This window comes from Lagopus muta, chromosome 1, assembly GCF_023343835.1.
Source record: "Lagopus muta isolate bLagMut1 chromosome 1, bLagMut1 primary, whole genome shotgun sequence".
Taxonomy (NCBI): Eukaryota; Metazoa; Chordata; class Aves; order Galliformes; family Phasianidae; genus Lagopus; species Lagopus muta.
In genome coordinates, this window is record NC_064433.1 from 193,531,111 (window position 1) to 193,552,702 (window position 21,592).

At 49.6% G+C, this 21,592-nt stretch overlaps 1 protein-coding gene across 2 annotated transcripts in view; it reads left to right on the forward strand.

The window, feature by feature from the left end:
• The window catches only part of FCHSD2 (FCH and double SH3 domains 2), a 124,984-nt gene that overhangs the window by 41,694 nt on the left and 61,698 nt on the right, over nucleotides 1-21,592 (forward strand). For both annotated transcript variants that reach the window (XM_048950340.1, XM_048950349.1), the window contains exons 4-8: nucleotides 11,950-12,026; nucleotides 13,017-13,161; nucleotides 16,980-17,113; nucleotides 17,591-17,645; nucleotides 18,571-18,699. In XM_048950340.1, coding sequence (XP_048806297.1) covers nucleotides 11,950-12,026; nucleotides 13,017-13,161; nucleotides 16,980-17,113; nucleotides 17,591-17,645; nucleotides 18,571-18,699 — 540 coding nt within the window. The remainder of the gene's footprint in view (nucleotides 1-11,949; nucleotides 12,027-13,016; nucleotides 13,162-16,979; nucleotides 17,114-17,590; nucleotides 17,646-18,570; nucleotides 18,700-21,592) is intronic.

The following is a 21,592-nucleotide window of genomic DNA, read 5'->3' on the forward strand; positions in this document are numbered from 1 at the left end:
ACAATACCACGGCCTGAAGGTGTTTGTTAATTAAAGTATAAAATGGGGCTTGTTTCTTTGTTAGCCATACTTGTGCCTGCGTTTTTAAGTCTCTCATTAGTTCCATGAATGCAGTTGAGCATCCAAACAATCCTGTGGCACTGGGCAGCCTGGTCTGGTGGCTGGGGACCCTGCACACAGCAGGGGGTTGAAACTAGATGATCATTGTGGTCCTTTTCAATGCAGGCATTCTGTGATTCTATGATCCTGTCGTTGAAGGATTCGGGGAGCTGCACAGGGCAGCAGCAGAGGGTGTTCCTGAGCTCCTCCCACCCCGAGCTGCAGGCAGTGCTGGCAGTGATGAGGCTGAGAGGAACCAAAAAAGTGTCAGGAGTGAAGATGTACGGTAAGCACAGATGGAAGGAGCCAGAGCCAGAAAGGAGACAAAGGGATAGGGGCTGGAATTTAGTTTCTGCTGAAAGAAGAAGTGAATGGAGAAGGGCTGCGGAACAGCATAGAAAATGAGATGATGGAAACGGCCGATCCAGGTCTGTGTTGGCAGGCCAAGGTGAGGAGTTGGAGGTGGGTGAGAAGGGGGGAACTGCTGAGCTGGGAAGTGTCAGAAGTTGGAGGGGGAAAGAAAAGGAATAAAAAGTGAAATGTGAGATGCGTGTTGAGGAGATTGAGTAAATTGTTGGTGTTGGGAATGCAAATGCAAAACTGCTGGGACAGGGGTGGGGTGGTGAGAGGTGGGAGGCTGAGGTGAGATGCATCCCAGGTGAGAGATCCTACGTGGGCCTTGGGAATGGAAGACAGCAGTGCTGAAGGACAAGGAACAACTGAGAGTGAGCAAGCGTGCAAAGAGAAAGAGATGAAAGGTATTTGGAAGGTCTATAGAGGGTAGAGGAACCAGCAGGGGGGTTGAACCTGCAGGAGCTTCTGTCAAAAAAGGGAGAAAAGCAATGGAGCTGATGGGAGTGCAAAGTGCCTGAGAGCTGGGGAGGAAGGAGGAGTGTGGAACTGTATGCAATGGCCAAATAATCACAGCTTAATTACAGCCACGAGAGCCAAAATGAAGGCAGCATACATTTGATGAACGTATATTCAGCCTTCACTCAGCACTTCTGTCTGTGAACTCTTGTCAGTGAGGAATGGCAGCAGTAACATCGGTTATGTAAGCAGGGTTTTATCAATCTCTTTAAAGCAGGCAGGAGCTGCCAGGAAACTGCTTTGAATTAAAGATCAGCGTGAAGTCTTTCAGTTGTCATCATCCTGATGGAGAGGAGGTCATAGAATGACAGAATGGCCTGGGTTGCAAAGGAGCTCAATGCTCATCCAGCTCCAAGCCCTGCTGTGTGCAGGTCGCCAACCAGCAGCCCAGGCTGCCCAGAGCCACATCCAGCCTGGCCTTGAATGCCTGCAGGGATGGATGGGGCATCCACAGCCTCCTTGGGCAACCTGTTCTATTGAATAGGTTTAGATAACAACAGCTGGCTTGAACCAGGTGGAGGGTTGTATTTGAAGTGCTGTCTTAGTGCTTGCTAAGAATAAAGTATGAATTCCATACTAAAACAAGGAAGAACCTCACTGTCAGAGTGACGCAGCATGGGAACAGACAGCCTGGAGAGGTGGTGGACCTGTCTGGATGCCAGTCTGTGTGATCTGCTGTAAGGATCTGCTTTGGCAGGGCTTTGGCTCAGTGGTCTCTAGATGTCCCTTCTCTTTGATAGGATGAGGAGAATGGTTTCAAAGTGAGACAGGGGAGGTTTGGGTTGGAGATGAGGAGGAAGTTTTGGAGGCAGAGGGTGGTGAGGCAGTGGCACAGGTTGCCCAAGGAGGCTGTGGATGCCCCATCCATCCCTGCAGGCATTGGAGGCCAGGCTGGATGTGGCTCTGGGCAGCCTGGGCTGCTGGTTGGCGACCTGCACACAGCAGGGCTTGGAGCTGGATGAGCGCTGTGCTCCTTTGCAACCCAGGCCATTCTATGATCGTATGATTGCATTCTGTGATCCTTCCAACCCCTGCCATTCTGTGATACATATCTTTACACCAGTTTAAATTGTGGTTTTAGGTGCTGTGTTTCAGTAAAACACACCTCAGTCGAAACTCATTGAAGCTGAAGCAAATGCGTGGGGTTCACACTTGGGTTCCGTGTTTGTTTTTTAACTACTGAATGATGGAGAGGCAGAACTGGGAAAAACAAAACCAAAAACAAACTAGCACAAACCCTCCATTAGCATAACATCCTGCTGGAATTTGGGCTCCCACATGGTTTGCTGGGTGACTTGCCCCTGTTTCCTGGCCCCGCAGGGCTGTTCCCACTTAGGTGCTGCATTACAAGCGGAGCAGAGTCCCCACCTTCCACCAGCTTTGTCCTGTGATAGAATACGAAGGAAAGCTCAGAATAGCTGCGGGTGAAGAATACATTTCCTGGGCTGTGAACTCTGGGTCTGACCCCTACCAGCCGCGCTCTGCTATGAAATCCCATTGCAGCGCGAGCGTCGGTCGGACGCGGGGCTGCGCTGCCGCCTCCATCCTCATTCCTTCCCTTCTTTCTCTGGGTTTGTTTTCCACATGACTGGGAAACAATCGCTCCTTCCACACGGAGGCCTTCTCCCATTCCTGGGAAAATGGCAGGGAATGGCAAACATTTGCATAATCGTCTTTGGTGCTATTGTGGGCGGGCTCCGGGCGGGCGCTGGGCTGCAGAGCGGCCACCTGTCCCCAACAAATGGACTTCGCCTTTGTGTCGCCTTATCTGCTTTTCCACCGTGTTATTTTTTGCCTAATGAATAACTCGATTAAAAGATGATAAAAGCCATCGCTCGGGCCGTGTTTGCCCTAGGTTTAAATCAGCCTTCGCAGACGGGGGGGAGAGAATTTCCTCTCTGGGTGTCAGCACAGCTCTATTTCCAGGCGGCTCCGCCGGCGTTTTATCACCTCCTTTGTGAAATTATCCTCATGAATATTAATTGAGGGTGTGGGAATCAAAACCCCGAACCTCACAACGAATTGCATTCATCCTCTTAGAAATGGTAAATTAAGTGTTGCCTAATGTTTTCTAATGGTCCGCCTCACCTCCGCGCTTGGGTCCAGGGGCAGGAGAGGACGCGAGGATCCCTGCGCTCCCCTGTGCCTGCCTCTGACTTCTGTGTGTACAGCTGTTGTGTCCTCACCCTTTGTACCCTGGGACCAAAGGCAGTGAATGAGTTCCAGCTTCCAGAAGCTCATTCCTTTGGGTGCCTTCAATGCTTTGCACAGCTGTGGGGTGGGGTGGCACAGCCCAGTGCCACCAGTTACTGCACATCAACCTTTGCACGGAGAGGTGTCTCGTGGACGAGGCCGAGTTTCGATTGGTGCCATATTGCAGAGCAAAGCAAACCCTTCAGTCCTTTGATTTTGGCCATAAAGCATTAGTGTAAACTAAGCTCCTGTAAGGAGGTGCCCATGCTGCTTTTTATTGCTTCCATACTTTCCTTCTTTCTGCGGGGTCATCGAAGAGCAGAGGCCAAAGTCAGGTGAAGTGCTGGTGAGTGAGCTGTGAGGAGGAAGGGACATCAGTTTTTATCCCTTGCCTTTCTTACTTTCCCTAGCAATGATGCTTTGAGTCCTAGAACATTTATTGCTTTAATGGCTATTACGCCCTTCATGCAGCTCTGTTGTTCACATGCACATTTAGCTGCGTGCAGCAGAGCTGGCTGCTCCCACCAATCCCCAGTTCTGCAGCCATTTCAGGAGTGTTGCACTTCTCCCTTCCCAGGTGAGCTGTTGGCTGTAGCAGCAGGCAGCTGAACTGTGTTGAGCTGTGCTCTGAGGGCCGTCCACACAGCCTGGCTGCTCCAGCCCTCCAACATAGAATCACAGAATGATAGAATGAAAGACAGCCTTGACTTAAGGTACCCAGATGCCTTGAGGTTCCGTGTGTACTGCTGGGGAATTGCTGCTAAAGACAGCTGAAGGTTCCCCAAACCTCCCTTACATTTTTCATAGTGTGAATATTTGTTTGACACGTCAGTTTTAAAACACAGTAAAACCGGGAGCTGTATATTGGTACTACTGAAGGCGAGGTTAGGAATGAAGGTGTCTCCTCAAACATTTATTTTGACATATAAATGTTTCATTTATGACCTGTGAGATATAAGAGGGCAGCTGTCCCAGATAAGTGCTGCTAAAAATCGTTAGGTAGTTTCCTCGTTAAATGCTGCTGTACTTTGACTCGCAGGTTGAAGGTTCCTGGCAGTGCCATTTGTCTTCTGAGCTGCCATTTGTCTTCTGAGCTGCCATTTGACTTCTGAGCTCAGCTTTCAGACCAAATGTCTGAAAAGAAAAGTGCAGAAATTTGAGCCAATTAATTGCCAGCATTGCTGACTGATGGAAAACGAAGTGAGAAATGTGGAGATGTGGAAAGGAATCATAGGATAACAGAATGGCCTGGGTTGCAAAGGAGCACAATGTTCATCCAGTTCAGTCAATTCAGCTCTGGAAGCACCATGGGCAGCAGGCAGGTGGCACAGGTTGGGTTTTGTTGGTGTTTCTCATCCATTCCCTTTCAAAGGCAATTTTAAATGCTAAAGACTGAAGGCATTTGTTGGTCACTGTAGCTGGGAGAGATTTAAGATGATCAGAGGGCTGGAGCAGCTCTGCTGTGAGGAAAGGCTGAGGGCTTGTTGAGCTTGGAGAAGAGAAGGCTGCAGGGAGACCTGATGGTGGCCTTCAGTGCTTGAAGGGAGCGGATAAACAGGAGGGGGAACGGCTGTGTGTGAGGGTGGGTGGTGACAGGACAAGGGGAATGGCTTGAAAGTGAAACAGGGGAGGTTTGGGTTGGATGTGAGGAGGAAGTTTTGGAGGCAGAGGGTGGTGAGGCAGTGGCACAGGTTGCCCAAGGAGGCTGTGGATGCCCCATCCATCCCTGCAGGCATTCAAGGCCAGGCTGGATGTGGCTCTGGGCAGCCTGGGCTGCTGGTTGGCGACCTGCACACAGCAGGGCTTGGAGCTGGATGAGCGCTGTGCTCCTTTGCAACCCAGGCCATGCTGTCATTCTGTGATTTATGACTGGGGGCCAGGTTGGCTGGGAGTCCCAGAGCAGGACTGGCTCTGTGCTGAGCAGTGGGTGTGGAAGAGAAATGATACTGAAGTACCTGACCATGCAGTCAGTTTTGCATCAACTTAGATACATTTGGGAGGCATTTAGCAAAAAAAAGCCCTTAAAAATAACCTGGAATGGCTTTGAATGGCAGCATATTTCTAGTGTAGCAATATGCAGTGTATCATTTAGGAAGCAGAAATAACTCAGGCAGATGAGCGCTTAACTGAACTCAGTCTTTTGGACTGGTTTTGTTCTAATTTGCAGCGTGCTCAGAGTTGCAAGCATCTGTTGTGTGGTTATAGGCACAGTGCCTCATTGTAAAGGTGACAGTTGTGACTTACTGAAATCTTCCATTTGAGGAGACTGCCTTGTTAGGCACCATAAACTCGTGGTCAGGAAAACCAAGTTAGATTTCTCCCAGCTCCTGATACCTATGGCTGGAAATGCAAACCTTCACATTTTCTGCTGCTATGCAGGCAGCTTTTGTCTTATATGGAATGTGGAGGTTGGTGGCTTTGCATGCAGTGGGGGAGTTGGAGCTTCATCATCCTTGAGGTCCCTTCCAACCCAAGCCATTCTATGATTCTATGATGATTCTGTGATATTGGAGAGTTGGTGGGATGTCTGCTGTTAGTTTAATGTGTCAGCAGGAAGGGTGGTGGAAGGTGGTGGGAGATCAGAAGCCATCAAAGGTGAAGAAAAGAATTAGGTTGTGAGTTGAGGCTGAAAGAATAGGGATGTATTTAGTATAGAGCGTAAGGAAGTCTTGAAACACCCCAGGAATGGTGACCCCCCATTCTGGGCAGCTGTGCCAGTGCCCAGCTGCTCTTTTGGATAATAAAGCTTTTCTTATATCCCACCTGAAATGAGCTGACTGGAGTGGGTCGTTCCTTGATGGCACACACTGCCATGTGAGGGGCATTTTGTTTTCCCTATGGAGGAGCTCCCTCACAGCCCTTCTGCCACACAAGGTGCTGCTGGTGGGCTTTTGGCCATTCATCCCTTCTGGGGGTTAAATGGAGGAAGCTGTCCCAAACTCCAGCAGCAAGGTAAGAATTGAGGAGGTGTCTGTGCTTACAGGTTTTCATTTTTATTTAAATGAACAAAAAATCCAATGGAGGAAAGGGATTTGGCCTTCACTTGTCCAAATCCAGCTGTGAGTGCCACAGGTGATGCTTATGGTCAGTGCCAGGGGTCCTTTTGCTGCTGTACATTAATGTTTCACCTTTCCCTGTCTTGCCTTTCCCATTTTGTCAAAAACAAGGAGCAGAGCTTTGAAAGGCAGTCTGAGTGAAAGGCTGAGATGCATTGGTGGCACATTGTGTCCTCTCTTGGCCAGGAGGTGTCTAAAGGCAGGACACAAAAAGATGGCAGAAGCCACGTCAGTGGAGATGCAGCTTGGCATCAGCTCAGCAGCCTTTTAGCAGCATCCCAGGAGGGTTTCCACCTGGTGCTGCAGCACCATGAAACCTATTTTATCCATCATTGAGCCCGATTAAAGGCATTACAGATGAACACTGCCAGCACTTCTGAGCCCTCCGGGATGAGCAGAGAATCACAGAATGACAGCATGGCCTGGGCTGCAAAGGAGCACAGTGCTCATCCAGCTCCAAGCCCTGCTGTGTGCAGGTCGCCAACCAGCAGCCCAGGCTGCCCAGAGCCACATCCAGCCTGGCCTTGAATGCCTGCAGGGATGGATGGGGCATCCACAGCCTCCTTGGGCAACCTGTGCCACTGCCTCACCACCCTCTGCCTCCAAAACTTCCTCCTCACATCCAACCCAAACCTCCCCTGGCTCACTTTCAAGCCATTCCCCTTGTTCTGTCACCACCCACCCTCACACACAGCCGTTCCCCCTCCTGTTTATCCGCTCCCTTCAAGCACTGAAGGCCACCATCAGGTCTCCCTGCAGCCTTCTCTTCTCCAAGCCAAACAAGCCCAGTTCCCTCAATCTTTCCTCACAGCAGAGCTGCTCCAGCCCTCTCTGTTTTAAACATGCCCTGTGTGTTGTGTGCAATCCCTGCACTGAGCCTGTTCTGAACAGAGCTTGCTCTCATTAAATCCTTAAAGGTTTTATTGGATCTAGCTCTGGTAAATAAAGTGCAGCTTGAAACAATTGCAGGGAGCTGCCAGTGTCTCAGTTGGGATTCAGCACTGAGCCTGAATCACACACGGGTGCACAGGAGCTGAGCCCCGCGCACACTGCACGCCTTCCCCCCCCACGCATTGCCTCAGCCCTGTCCAAATGTTTTGAAGAGTTTGTCAGCCCTGCAAAATACGCTTCGAGTCACTCTGCAAGCGTGGGGAAACACGTCTGGCTGATGGATGACGCTGGCAATGAGCTCCTGCTGTTTGGGTGAGTCAGCACTGCTGAGCTTCATCGGCTCGTGCAGCTTCCTAACGGTGGGAGAAGAGTTGGGGAGCATCACGGAAGGTGCCACAACGCCAGCATCTGCGGTGCCTTCTTTTGGCACAGCTGATTGTTTGCATTCTCCTAGTGGAAGTATTCTTCAAAATGTGGGATTCTCATTTAGCTTCTTGGCTTCTCTTTTTGGAGGACTCATCCTATGCGGCGCTTTCTCATGGTTCTCAGCCCCTCTTATTTGCCTACATCTAAAGATGTCATTTCAAAAAACACTGTTAGGCAAACCTGCAATTTGCCAGTGTGAGAGAAAGTCTCACTGTGACCCTGAGCTTTACTGGGGAAGAGCCAGCAGAACTGAAATCATAGAATGATAGAATGGCCTGGGTGGAAAAGGTGCGTGATGCTCACCCAGCTCCAAGCCCTGCTGTGTGCAGGTCGCCAACCAGCAGCCCAGGCTGCCCAGAGCCACATCCAGCCTGGCCTTGAATGCCTGCAGGGATGGGGCATCCAGAATCACAAATCATAGAATCACAGAATGACCTGGGTTGGAAGGGAGCTCAAGGATCACGAAGCTCCAACCCCCCACCAATGCAGGGCCACCAACCTCCCCATTTCATAGCAGCCCAGGCTGCCCAGGTCCCCATCCAACCTGAAGCGAAGCACTGTGATGCTGTGCAGCTCTGCTGGGGCGTTTTGCCAGAAGAGCTGTTATCAACCTGAATGGTTTTACTTTGCAAACACAGCCATGCCCAAAAGCTGTGCACAACACGTGGTTGGAGCCCTGAGTGGCCATGGGTGTAAATGGGGGAACACTTTCTGTTCTGTCACATCGGTGAGCGCTGCTTGCAAAAGTCTCTGCAGCAAACCAGGACTGTACTGACTGCTCCAAGTCCTCTTTCTCTGAATTAAGTATGTGTGAGCATAGAGTTATCTGGAGAGCTAAAGCTGGAAGGTGTCAGTTGGTGGACTCTGCTCCAATGACCAAAAGATAATGAAAGCTTCTAAGTGATGTGAGCCCCTGCTGCTGGAAAAGCTGCACTAAATTTGTCTTGTGCAAAACTGTGTGTTACATCAGATAGTCTGCCCTGCTCTCTGCAATTCAGAAGAGGTTTCAGGTGCCCAGCTGTCATCAGCACCTCCTAATTTTTGCTAATAAACATAATGGGACTGCACTGAAAGTCATTGTTAAAGTGTCTTTTTAAAAGCCTCTTACTTCTATCAATTATCTTTTAATTTGAGACGTCTTTCTCTTCGCTGTCACTACTCGCTGTCTGTCATCTGTTGGTATTACAGCTGATATCCCCGAGTTCATAGAATGAATCACAGAATGGCCTGGGTTGCAAAGGAGCTCAATGCTCATCCAGCTCCAAGCCCTGCTGTGTGCAGGTCGCCAACCAGCAGCCCAGGCTGCCCAGAGCCACATCCAGCCTGGCCTTGAATGCCTGCAGGGATGGATGGGGCATCCACAGCCTCCTTGGGCAACCTGTGCCACTGCCTCACCACCCTCTGCCTCCAAAACTTCCTCCTAAAAGTTCTAAGAGTTTTTCCTTTCCTTTTCCTCCCCCAACCTCCACCACCACCAGCTTCATGAGAAGACACCAACAAATGCCCCTTGATGCCCATGGTGCTGGGGCACAGCCATAGGAGCTGCCACAAGGCCAAAATGAGAGCTCCGATGGCATTTCCTTTAAGCAGGACATCACATCAGCTGCTGGTGCTGTGGTGGTGGGTCTGCACCATCCTCCTTCCCTTCTGTTCCTCTGTTGGATGTGCAGGGAGTTGTTCTGTAATGGGACTTGTTGTGGTGTGGTGATACGGTGCGTTGAGAAGGGGAGAGAAGGCAGTGGCTCTGAAAAAGGTTGTCCTCAAGTGGGTTAAAGTTGGGTTTGGGGGTAGCCATCTGTTTCCACTCTTACACATTTGCTCTTTCTAAATCCTCCAAAATGGGTGAGTAACAGATGAGTTAGGAGTCACCATCGTGGTGTATTCAAGGCCAGGTTGGATGGGCCCTGGGCAACCTGGGCTGCTATGAAATGTGGAGGTTGGTGGCCCTGCCTGTGGTGGGGGGTTGGAGCTTCGTGATCCTTGAGATCCCTTTTAAGCCATTCTGTGGTTTTGTGGTGAACAGTCACATCCAGCTGGTTGTGAGTGGTGAGTGCAGGTCCTGCAGCTTGTGCTGTTTGGTGTGTCTGTTGATGATCTTATAAGGGCACTGAGTGCATCCTCAGTACTTTTACAGAGGACACCATGATGGGAGGGAGTGCTGATCTGCTTGGGGGTAGAAAGGCCCTACTGAGGGATCTGGACAGGCTGATTGCCAGGCTGAGTCCTGCACTTTGGCAACGACAAACCCAGGCAGTTCTACAGGTGTGGAGCATCGGCTGGAAAGGATCTGGGGCTGAGCATGAGCCAGCAGTGTGCCCAGATGGCCAAAAGGCCTACAGCATCCTGGCTGTGTCAGCAGCAGTGCAGGCAGCAGAGCAGGAGGTGCCCATCCCTCTGTATGGCACTGCTGGGGCTGCATCACAGTGCTGAGCTCAGCGATGGGCCCTCACTGCCAGAAGGACACAGAGTGTGTGCAGAGGTAGGATGGAGCTGTGAGGGATGTGCAGCACAGCGCTGTGGGAGCAGCTATGGGGATGGGGTGGGATGGGATGGGGCAGTGTGTTATGCATCTTCAAACAGTTCTGCTGCCTGGATTTCTCTCGTTGCCCTGCACTGAGCTGCCACCACCCCCAGCCCTCTGTGTGTGCATCTTGGGGTGGAACTGGGCAGCCCTCGGCCAGGCCAGAGGCCGCACAGCATCCCAGCAGCAGCCCCACAGTGGCACTTTGTCTGAGGCGGCCGAACAAGAAGCCCTATTGAGGGAGGAACAAGGAGGATCTTATCCTAAAAAAGTCACAGTCAGCATCAAGTTTAAGAAAGCAAATCTCCTCAGTCTCATTGAAAGTCACACGTTTGCCTACAAGCAGCTCTGTGTGAAATGTAAACATTTGGTTTATCAGTTTTCATGAAGGATTCCCAAGTGATGCAGCATCTCCCAGGCAGGGCTGCAGCCCTCTGCTCTGTTCCATTGATGGCTGCAGGGCGTTCCTTGGGGGAAATGCACAGCCCAACTTGCATAATCGCAGCAGTTCTGTGCTGACAGTGTGAGTAGTTGGGTTCCTGTGGCCAAAAAGGGTTTTATAGATCCACATGGTGAATTTTGTGCCATTAAATGTGGCACGGATTGTCGTCAGCTGCCAGCAGATGTTGTCATAGAATCATAGGGTCGTGAAGATTGGAAGAGACCAAATGGCAGCAGCTCCCAGGTGGAGGGGAAGGGAGGGGAGGAGGAAGGAAGGGAAGGGAAGGGAAGGGAAGGGAAGGGAAGGGAAGGGAAGGGAAGGGAAGGGAAGGGAAGGGAAGGGAAGGGAAGGGAAGGGAAGGGAAGGGAAGGGAAGGGAAGGGAAGGGAAGGGAAGGGAAGGGAAGGGAAGGGAAGGGAAGGGAAGGGAAGGGAAGGGAAGGGAAGGGAAGGAGAAGAAAGGGAGGAAGGAAGGAAGGAAGGAAAGGAGGGAGAAGAGGAGGGAGGGAGTAGGGGGTGAATGAGTGGTGCACATGGTCTGAGATGAGCAAGCAGTCTGGTACTGTTTAAGGTGCTTCACAGGGTTTTCTGTAAGGAAAACTTCAGAGTGGATGAAGGGTGTCTGAGCTGAGCTGTGCTGTGGGCAGCACTGGGGGAACTGGGCAGGGCAGTGGGAAACCCATGGCCACAAACTCACAGAGCAGCGTTTTTCCTTCACACTTGTGCTGACTCAAGGTGCTGGCATTGAGCCATTCAGCATCAAACTCCTGTGCTAAGTCTTGTTTATGTGTCTGCCCGAAAGGATGGAACTGAAATGAAGATTTTATTAGAGCATCTTCACCTGGTTGTTGCTGGAGGTGCTGTGGAGGAGCATGGTCCCAATGCTCCGTGCAAGCGGTGTCTGCCCGCTGCAGACACCAGTTGTTGGGTTCCTGTGGCCAAAAAGGGTTTTATAGATCCACACGGTGAGTTTTGTGCCATTAGATGAGGCACAGATTGTGCCACAGCAGCCGTCCCTGCCTGCATTGCAGCTCAGTGTTCTGCTCTCCAAAGTTATCGATTCTTTGAGGTTTGCACAGTGCAGTGCAGAGGCTGAGCAGCATAATGAGCATTAAAAACTGAACCGCTTTCTCCGACCTCTCGTCTGTTGTTGCTCTTCCATGCAAGGTTTCCATTCTGTGAGCAGCAGCTTCGTGAATTCCCTGTGGAACAAGCAGAGCTGCCCATCTGCATCCAGGGGCAAACAGCCAGCCTCATCTCATTGCTGCTGGGAGCTGTATGAATACATCTCAAGAGGAACTTAAAAATGTAAAAAAGAATACAGATAATCCCACGTTGTATTCGTTTGTTAAAGAACTGCTTCTTTACAGTCCTGATTACCCACTGCTGGTAGAAGAGCAGAAGTGGTTTCTTAGGCACTTTTATTTTAACGTGTTTCTCCTCCTTTCTGCAGAGCATTCAGAAGCTGGCTAGCCAGTACTTGAAGAAGGACTGGCTGGGGATGAAAGCTGATGAACGAGCTGATTATAGGTATGTAACAGTTGGATATCTCTAAACAGCCATCCTTATCTTGTCAATTTCTGTCATTATTTTTCCCAACAATGAAAAGCTGCTCTTCTGTCGTTGAAACGATTTGTTTGCATTGATGTTAAAAAGAAAGCTTTGTTTTCTTCTCGAGTTTTGGAACAGTCTTTAAATAACAGCTTGTAACGTGGATGATTTGGGGAGATTGGAAAAACAAATGGCACAGCCAGGTAACAGCCGTAATTGTGCACCTTGTTTGGGCATTTAATATTTGGGAAGCTGGTGAATGAACAGATGTGTATTTTATGAAGTAGCTCGAAGGTTCAATAATAAGCACGTGGGTTCCTCCTTAGGAAGAGGCAGAGGCACCGATGTGTGTGTGGGAGTGAGTTGTAAACAGGGAGGCCAGAAGTGTCCTCACCTCAGGTTCACTGGGAGGGAAGCTGGCTCAGAACACAGAAACCACACGACTTCATTGCTCAGAGCTTCCTGCCTTCAAATGGCTCCTCCTAAATATTTGACCAAAGTCGTGAAGGATTTTGTCTTTGTAGTCGGATTGGATTGGGAGCTTTCATGGTGGATTTTGGGCTGTGCACCACTCAGTGCAGCACTGCGGCCGCATCTTTGCCCATAGGAATCGTGGGCAGGCAATGGGGAGCTGCCCCAAGATGTGTGAGCACAAAAATCAGAAGGCCGTGGACCTACCAGCATCTGAGCTCTGGTTCTGGCTGCTGCTTTCTCTAGGGTCTGCTCCATGGGAGCAATGGGTTTGGCCACAAATAACTGCCACAAGCACTGAGAGGAGGTGAAAGCTCTTCGTTTTTGGGACGTTTGGTGAAGTGGTCCTGCAAAAAGGACTAGATCATTGTGCTAGATCAGCACTGTGATAGAACTGTGCTTTAGCTTGTTTTGAAAAGCTCTCCTTTGTGAGAGTGTCAGCATGAAGCTTGACTTCCATGTCCTCTTCCCACCACTGCTTCTGTTTCCTTCCTGCAGGAGCATGTACTCCGTTTGGAAATCACTCCTGGAAGGCACAATGCAGGTGGCCCAATCCCGACTCAACATCTGCGAGAACTATAAGAACTTGATTTCGGAACCAGCCAGGACTGTAAGGTGCTTCAAGGAACAGCAGCTGAGAAAGGTACGTGTCCTTTCTTGGGGCTTTTCATTTAGGAAATGAGATGTATTTTATTGTGGCACTTTGAAAGTATCCCATCCCTGCAGGCATTCAAGGCCAGGCTGGATGTGGCTCTGGGCAGCCTGGGCTGCTGGTTGGCGACCTGCACACAGCAGGGCTTGGAGCTGGATGAGCGCTGTGCTCCTTTGCAACCCAGGCCTTTCTATCATTCTATCATTCTGTGATTCTAATGCAGCTGGGCACTTCTCAGTCTCTTTGGATGTGTGTTCTAGGGGGAAATAGCTGTGTAGGAAGAGAGCTCTGAGCTGAGAGCTGAGAAACAAGCTCAGAAGTGAGAGCTTTAAGCACAGCACAGCATCGGTGGAAGCCATCTCTGCACATCTGACATCACACAGTGGCTGTCACAACAAATTGCTGTGGCAGTGACAGGTGTGAGTGGATCCCTGCTGGAATGGGTGCTGGCTTGAAGGAAAGCTCTTTTAAACCTGCAGGAATGAGTTGTGCTCAGCTCAAGATGCACAGCGCACGTCGATCCTCCTCGTCCTGCAAAGGCATTGCGAGTCATTATTCCAGAAGTTGCTCTGATGGATCTCTTGATTCATTAAAATAAAGTGTCCTAATTGAAGGACAAATGAAAGCTTGACTTGCATAAGAAAAATGTAATTTTCGTCTTTGATAAGGAGATCTTTTATCTCCATCATAACTGCTTACCACAGAAAGTGTTTGAGATAGAATGCCGTGCTCCATCAGTTTCCATGGGGCAAGAAGGTGCTTTGTAAAAATAATCAGATGTTTAATGAGCCTTTGTCCTCCCCCTATCTTAATCATTTTGTGTTTGCTTGCTGTGGATTTTGCTGGAGCGAGGAGAAAAGCCTGGTGTTCAAGGAATGAGCTCAGTTCACAAAAAGCCACTGCTGCACCAACTGCAGTTGCTGGGTGTTTTCAAGAATGATCTTTTGAAATGCACACTGTGTTGCTTCCAGGAAATGCAACATACAGAGGGAAATAGAAGTGCTGGTGGAAGACGTGTTGGTGTCAGGTGTTGCTCATGGTTGCTCATGTTCTTTCTGTGTGTTACTGCTGAGCATTTGTTAACATCACCTCTGTGTTTAATTAAGAAGGAAACCTGCAGTCAGGGTAAAAGACAAAAATGATCACCACCACCAACAAAATCCACACCATTTCTAATTTCTTTTTTTTGCTAAAAACTGGTGAACCCTAAAAACTATGAACTTACTGCTCATAGAATCACCAAGCTTGGAAGAGACCTCCAAGATCATCCAGTCCTGCTGTCCACCTGCCACCAGTATTTCTCCACTAACCCATGTACAGCATCTGAACAGTTCTTGAACACCTTCAGGGTTGGTGACCCCACCACCTCCCTGACATCCCATTCCAGTGCCTGACCACTCTCTGGGAGAAGAAATGTTTTATGTCCAACCTGAATCTTCCATACGGTCTCCCAGCCACTCTGCCCCACGCCTGCAGCACTGCCTGGGCTTGTCGTGGCCGAAGCACAGCACCCTGCCCTGGTCCTTGTTGAACTCCATCCCACTGACCTCAGCCCACTGATCAGCCTGTCCACATCCCTCTGTAGGGCCTTCCTACCCCCAGGCAGATCAGCACTTCCCCCAATTCAGTGTCACCTGCAAACGTACTGAGGGTGCTCTCCATGCCCTCCTCAGATCATCAGTTGGACCACAAGGACATTTTTTTACACTCTTGAAAGTCTGTGTAATATTTGCTTTCTAGAGGAAAAATCACCTTTATTAATGTTGTTCCTTTATCGTGCTGGGGAATTGTATTTTTCTCCAAAGCTTTCCAGGCAACACCATAGCAATTCTGTAGTACCTTCATTTAGTAAATAATGTTCTGTTTCATTTTTCTGCGCAGGCTGCTGGTTCAGAGTTTGTGGGTTGGCGGTGGAAATGGGGACTTTATAGAAATGGGGAATTTCTAGAAATGACACAACTTCCCTTTTTCTTGCATTTCTGATCTGTTGGACAGATTGCTGCCATTTATCAGGGCAGGACTTCTGGTGCAGAGATTGTGATAGCATCATACCTGGCGCTGCTCATTTTCCTTCACAACAAATGTAATGTTTCCTACACAGCAATCCACGTTTCTGTCAGTTTCCAAACAGATAAGTTATATATTATGGTGACCTCCATCCTGATAAAACCTAACTGGAATTTACACTTGGAGTCAATGCAGTCATGCTGGAATGTCCAACCACAGCCTGGATTCTGCTCAGTCTCCTTCCACCATTGCAGTGGGTTGAGTGACTTGATGTGCTGTCAGCTTAGGGCTGCTGAGATGAGCAGAGGGCTGGAGCAGCTCTGTGTGAGGAAAGGCTGAGGGAACTGGGCTTGTTGAGCTTGGAGAAGAGAAGGCTGCAGGGAGACCTGATGGTGGCCTTCAGTGCTTGAAGGGAGCGGATAAACAGGAGGGGGAACGGCTGTGTGTGAGGGTGGGTGGTGACAGGACAAGGGGAATGGCTTGAAAGTGAGGCAGGGGAGGTTTGGGTTGGATGTGAGGAGGAAGTTTTGGAGGCAGAGGGTGGTGAGGCAGTGGCACAGGTTGCCCAAGGAGGCTGTGGATGCCCCATCCATCCCTGCAGGCATTCAAGGCCAGGCTGGATGTGGCTCTGGGCAGCCTGGGCTGCTGGTTGGCGACCTGCACACAGCAGGGCTTGGAGCTGGATGAGCGCTGTGCTCCTTTGCAGCCCAGGCCATTCTGTCATTCTGTGATGTTTTTCATCCAGCAATGTTACCAACTGGGGCCATCTGATATTTTGATTTTTGGATGCCAGCAGGAAGTTTAAGAGATCCAAGTACTGATTGATGTAGCAAAACTCCACTCCTATTTAAATGGTTTCCTCTGTCCAATAGATGCAGGTTGTTCTACCTTTCATTTTCCTCCCCTACACTCAAAGATCTACAAAAAAGGCACAGTTTGCCCATGGAAGGCTCAGGGCTGGGGGCTGTGTGGTAGAGGTGGGACTGTGGGGCTGCTCTTGCAAGGACAGAATGGCAGCTGTGTCCCTAAAATGGCAGCCCGTGTTGTAGTCTGTGTTGCTGCAGCTCAGGAAGAATGCTGTGAGACGGCCCTCGTCTTGAGCTACGTTGGCTTAGAGAAGATGTTCACTCATCTCTTCATACACTGACAGTTCCCTTTTTGGGGAGGTCATTCCTCCTTCCCCACACGTGTCTGAAATAGATAAAGGGTTTGGAGATTTGCTGATAAATTCAGTCTTTTTTTGCTGTTCCTTGGACTTCTCTGATACTGTCTGCTTGTGTTGTTTTCATGGAAAGGGGTGGAATTATTTTGTAATTCAGTGACCAAAGGTTTTCTGTTTGTATGACACTGATTTCTGATAGAGCCCCATCAGAGCTCACTAATGTCAAGTTGTTCTCAGTTCTATTGCACTGTTTTCTTCTCCATATTAAGCTTTGTATTTCATTATAGATATTAGAGAAGAAAGGAGTGAGTGTTTCTCATCTCACCTCTGCTGAATTGCCTTTGGATTTTTCCCCATTGTATTCCAGTCATTTCAACCCATTATCTCATCAAAAGCTTTCAGAACTTTTATGTTTAATTTGTGAGTTCTCATTGAATTTGAGTAGTTAAACAGCAGTTGAAGCAAAGGAACATGATTTGATGTTGAGATGGGCTTGAAAAGAAAGGCACAGATAATGGACCAGGGTTGACTTGGAGACAGCCTTGTGCAGCACGCGATGTAATGAAGAGCAGGAAAATGGTGACAGTGGTATTTGCATGCAAGCAATGCTCATGTTTTGTTTCCTGAACGTTTCTTGCAGTATGTGGACCAGCTGACACGGATCCAAGCGGAGTTACAAGAGACAGTAAAAGATTTAGCTAAAGGCAAAAAGAAATATTTTGAGACTGAACAGATGGCTCAAGCGGTGCGGGAGAAAGCTGATATCGAGGCCAAGTATGTTTTTGTAATAGCATATGTATAAATAATTGCATGTGTATGAACCAGAGTTATCTTTGTGTTCGTCTTTACACCCGATATTCGTGTAGAAGAAAGATAATTGCTTTCAAGAGGCTTTTGCCAATTCATTTTCTTACCCCCTCTTGGAGGAGTGGGGATGGGCACCATTTCTGTTGAAGACAGAAAGTTGAGGCTTTGTTGCAGTGCCCCTTGATGTGCTCTGGAGGTCGATTCCTCTTGCCTCAGGAAAGCAAGCAGCTCGTGTTTAGAGTTTGGTTTGTACCATGGGAGTTTGCCTCACCATTGCTTGCAACTTGCTTTCTTTTATTTATTAAAAAGACGTCCTGCGTTGCTCTCAGATGAAGCTGTTTGTGAAACTGCACCAACACAGCTTGGATGCAGTGGCCTGTTTGGCCTTGCTTTTGTAGGAAAGGTGTGAAACTCTAATCTCTTGGCTTTTTTTGTTGTTTTCAGGTCCAAACTTAGTCTTTTTCAGTCAAGGATAAGCTTGCAAAAGGCAAGTGTAAAGGTGAGTTCTTACTTACTATCAAAGTATTTTGAAGCTGTTTTGTCAGGCATGCAGCTCTTCCACTGCTCACTGCAGGGTTACATATGGCCAAATGTACAAGGAAGTTTTCTTCCAGTGGGAGTAATAACTGTGTTTTAGGAACCATGTGTGAAATGTTGGCTTGAGAACCATGTTTGAATGAGCTCCATCAGCAGAGGGGTGGCCAGCAGGGACAGGGAGGTGATTGTCCCTCTCTGCTCTGCCCCCAGGACAAGAAAGACAGGGAGCTGTTGGAGAGGGTGCAGAGGAGCCACAGAGATGAGCAGAGGGCTGCAGCACCTCCCTGCAAAGACAGGCTGAGGGAGCTGGGCTTGTTGAGCATGGAGAAGAGAAGCTGCGGGGTGACCTCAGTGCAGCCTGCAGTGCCTGAAGGGAGCCTGCAGACAGGAGGGGAGTCAGCTCTGTGAAAGGGGAGATGGCAGCAGGACAAGGGGAAATGGTTTGGAGTTGAGGGAGGGCAGGTGGAGGTTGGATGTCAGGGGGAAGTTGTTTAGAGAGAGAGTGGTGAGGTGCTGGAACAGCTGCCCAGAGAGGCTGTGATGCCCCGTCCATCCCTGGAGGTGTTGGAGGCCAGGTTGGATGGGGCCCTGGGCAGCCTGGGCTGCTGTGAGATGGGGAGGTTGGTGGCCCTGCATTGGTGGGGGGTTGGAGCTTCGTGATCCTTGAGCTCCCTTCCATCCCAAGCCATTCTGTGATTCGATGATCCTATGAAATGTCAGACTGGATGAGAGAAAGAAAAACGAATTCCCCTTCCCATTACCAATATTAAGCTGTTAATCCTTGTACATTTTTGCTATATTAGCATACATGTGTACACATCTTCATTTACTGTTAATGCTTTTTCAGTCATTCACTTCTGTCCTTTGACTTCTGATTCTTGTTGCAGTTAAAAGCACGACGGTCGGAGTGCAATTCGAAGGCTATCCATGCAAGGAATGATTATCTTCTCACTCTAGCAGCTGCTAATGCACACCAAGACCGCTACTACCAAACAGATTTGGTGAACATTATGAAGGTAAGGGAGCTCAGCTGTGTTTATGAGATGGGATGTGCGAAAATCCGCACAAGAAAATTAAAGATGTACAAAACCCAGGGTTGCTTTGCAACAGCACTGCTGGCTTTTCCAAATACTGCACCAGCTGCTGCAGTGCTGTGGGTCCTGCAGTGGTGTGCAGTAGTCTTGGAAACAGTAATCAAGTACCAAAGCTAAGCAGCTGCCTAAGCTCAAATAGAGGAATCAGGTTTTTAGAACTCAGACTTGGATTTGCTCATTTTGCTTCTTCAGTGGCATATCCCACTACTGGGTTTTGTATCAGAGCTCTTCTTTCTGGTGTAGCTGATGAATCTGTTGGTCTGAAAGCATGATGCTCAGTGTCACATCACTGTGGCTGTTCCCACTCGTGGCAGCTTGCTGTGCCCAGCTGAGCAGGTGCCTGGACTCCTGGGAGCTGGCATGCTGAAGGAGTTCACATACAATCACTGGCAGGTTGTTCACAGCATCTTAAATTTACTGAAATATGCTCTGTTTTTATAACTGAGGTGATTGAGAGTAATTGTAAAATTGGTAGTGCCAGCTGCATGAAGCTTTCATGTCGTTGCATTCCATGCACTGGCATTTTCAGAGCTTATATAGATTTGCTATCTATGAACTATTTCGAGGTGATGCAATCAGGCACAGCAACTTTCCCCTTTGTAATTTGCATTTACAATGGCTTTATTGAAGAATTTAACACCTCCCTGAGCTGCAGTTTTTGGGTAGACTTTCTCAGCTGGGGCAAGGGCTGCAGATTGTGACAAATCACTGTGTTAACAATGCGGCTTTTGTACGCTGGAAGAAGAAATGTATGGCTCTGAAATCCAGGTAACCAAATTAGCATCGTGGAATCACAGAATGGTGAGGATGGTTGGTTAAGTTTGGAAAAGACCTCAAGGATCCCCATGTCCAGCCCCAGCCTGCCCCAGCATACCCACTGACTGTGTCCCTAAATCAGAAAGCTACAAAACCAAGGACTGAAAATATAGTTATGGCAAACTGAGTCACAGCACTGCAGTGCCTCTGCATGTGTGCTGTTGTTGTTGTTGATTCTTTTTCTGCATCTTTATTCAAATATCTGTAGTAGTCGTTGGTCTTTGTCAGGTAAGGAGCTGGGTTGTTAGTGCAGGTCTTAGGGTTTGGTTTTGGCACTCTTGTTCATCAGCAGAACTGCGTGGGAACACACAGACCAACATGCAGCAGGGCGTGCTTTGGGGTGAAGGAGAGAGCGAGTCTGAGGCGAGGGATGGTGCTGGGCTGGTTGCTGAGTGCATTGAGAATAGCTGTGTCCCAGCTGTGAAATAGGAGTGAGTTGTCATAGAATGACAGAATGGCCTGGGTTGCAGAGGAGCACAGCGCTCATCCAGCTCCAAGCCCTGCTGTGTGCAGGTCGCCAGCCAGCAGCCCAGGCTGCCCAGAGCCACAGCCAGCCTGGCCTTGAATGCCTGCAGGGATGGATGGGGCATCCACAGCCTCCTTGGGCAACCTGTGCCACTGCCTCACCACCCTCTGCCTCAAAAACTTCCTCCTCACATCCAACCCAAACCTCCCCTGGCTCACTTTCAAGCCATTCCCCTTGTCCTCTCACCACCCACCCTCACACACAGCCGTTCCCCCTCCTGTTTATCCGCTCCCTTCAAGCACTGAAGGCCACCATCAGGTCTCCCTGCAGCTTTTTCTTCTCCAAGCCAAACAAGCCCAGTTCCCTCAGCCTTTCCTCACACAGAGCTGCTCCAGCCCTCTGCTCATCTCAGTGCCTCCTCTGGACTCCCAGAGCTCCCCGTCCTTCCTGTGCTGGGGGCCCCAGCAGGACGCAGCGCTGCAGATGGGGCCTCACAGGAGCCGATGGAGGGGACGATCACCTCCCTCTCCCTGCTGGCCGCCCCTTTCTCATGCAGCCCAGAACACATTGGCTGCATTCCGGGCTGCAGGCGCTCACTGCTGCCTCATGCCCAGCTCCTCGTCCACCAGGACCCCCAGTCCTTCTCCGCAGGGCTGCCCTCCAGGACATCTTCCCCCAGTCTGTGTCAATACCTGGCTTTGCCCCGACCCGATGCAGCACCCTGCACTCGGCCCTATTGCACCTCATTGGATTCTCATGTTCCCACTTCTCCAGCCTGTCCGGCTCCCTCTGGATGCTTCCCTTCCCTCCAATGTATCAACCACACTGCTAAGCTTGGTATTGTCTGCAAACTTGCTGAGGCTGCACTCCATGCCATCATCTGTGTCACTGATAAAGATGTTGAGGAGCAGTGGTCCCGAGACCATTAACCCATCAAGAACTGGTTGACTGGTCGCATCCAAAAGGTTGAGATCAATGTTTCAGTGTCTGCATGGGGGCTGGGCACATGTGGTGCCCCACTTGTGTCATGTACCAAGAGTGTGACTTCCCCAGCAGGCGGGTGGACAGTCAGCACTCGTGTTGGGGAATGGCCCAACGTGATTTCTGAGGAGGGAAGGCATCCCTCAGAAAGCCATGGAGGTGATCTCTGATCCAGGGGTGAGGGTGACCCATCTGATTTCATGTCTTTGCTTTGCCCAGAGCTCTCAGCAGATTTTCTCACTTGTTTTCTGCTGACATGAAAGAATTGTGTTCCTGCAAGCAGGGGTGATGTCAGGATCAGGAACTGATGAGGAGATACAGAAGGTGTAGGATTAAGGTAAATACTTGGGCTTTAGAGTGGGAGGAGATGTGCTGGCAAGGTCCTGGTTTCTTTGTGATCTCTGTCTCTTCCTTCTGAAGTCTGAGGTCTCCAGTGCAGCTGGAGCATCTGACCACACTGATTTATGTGTTGTGAGGCTTTAGCAAGCACCCTTTTCTTATGGAGTCCATATGGTGGCCACGTTGCTGCTATAGGACGTTTCTATGATGCAG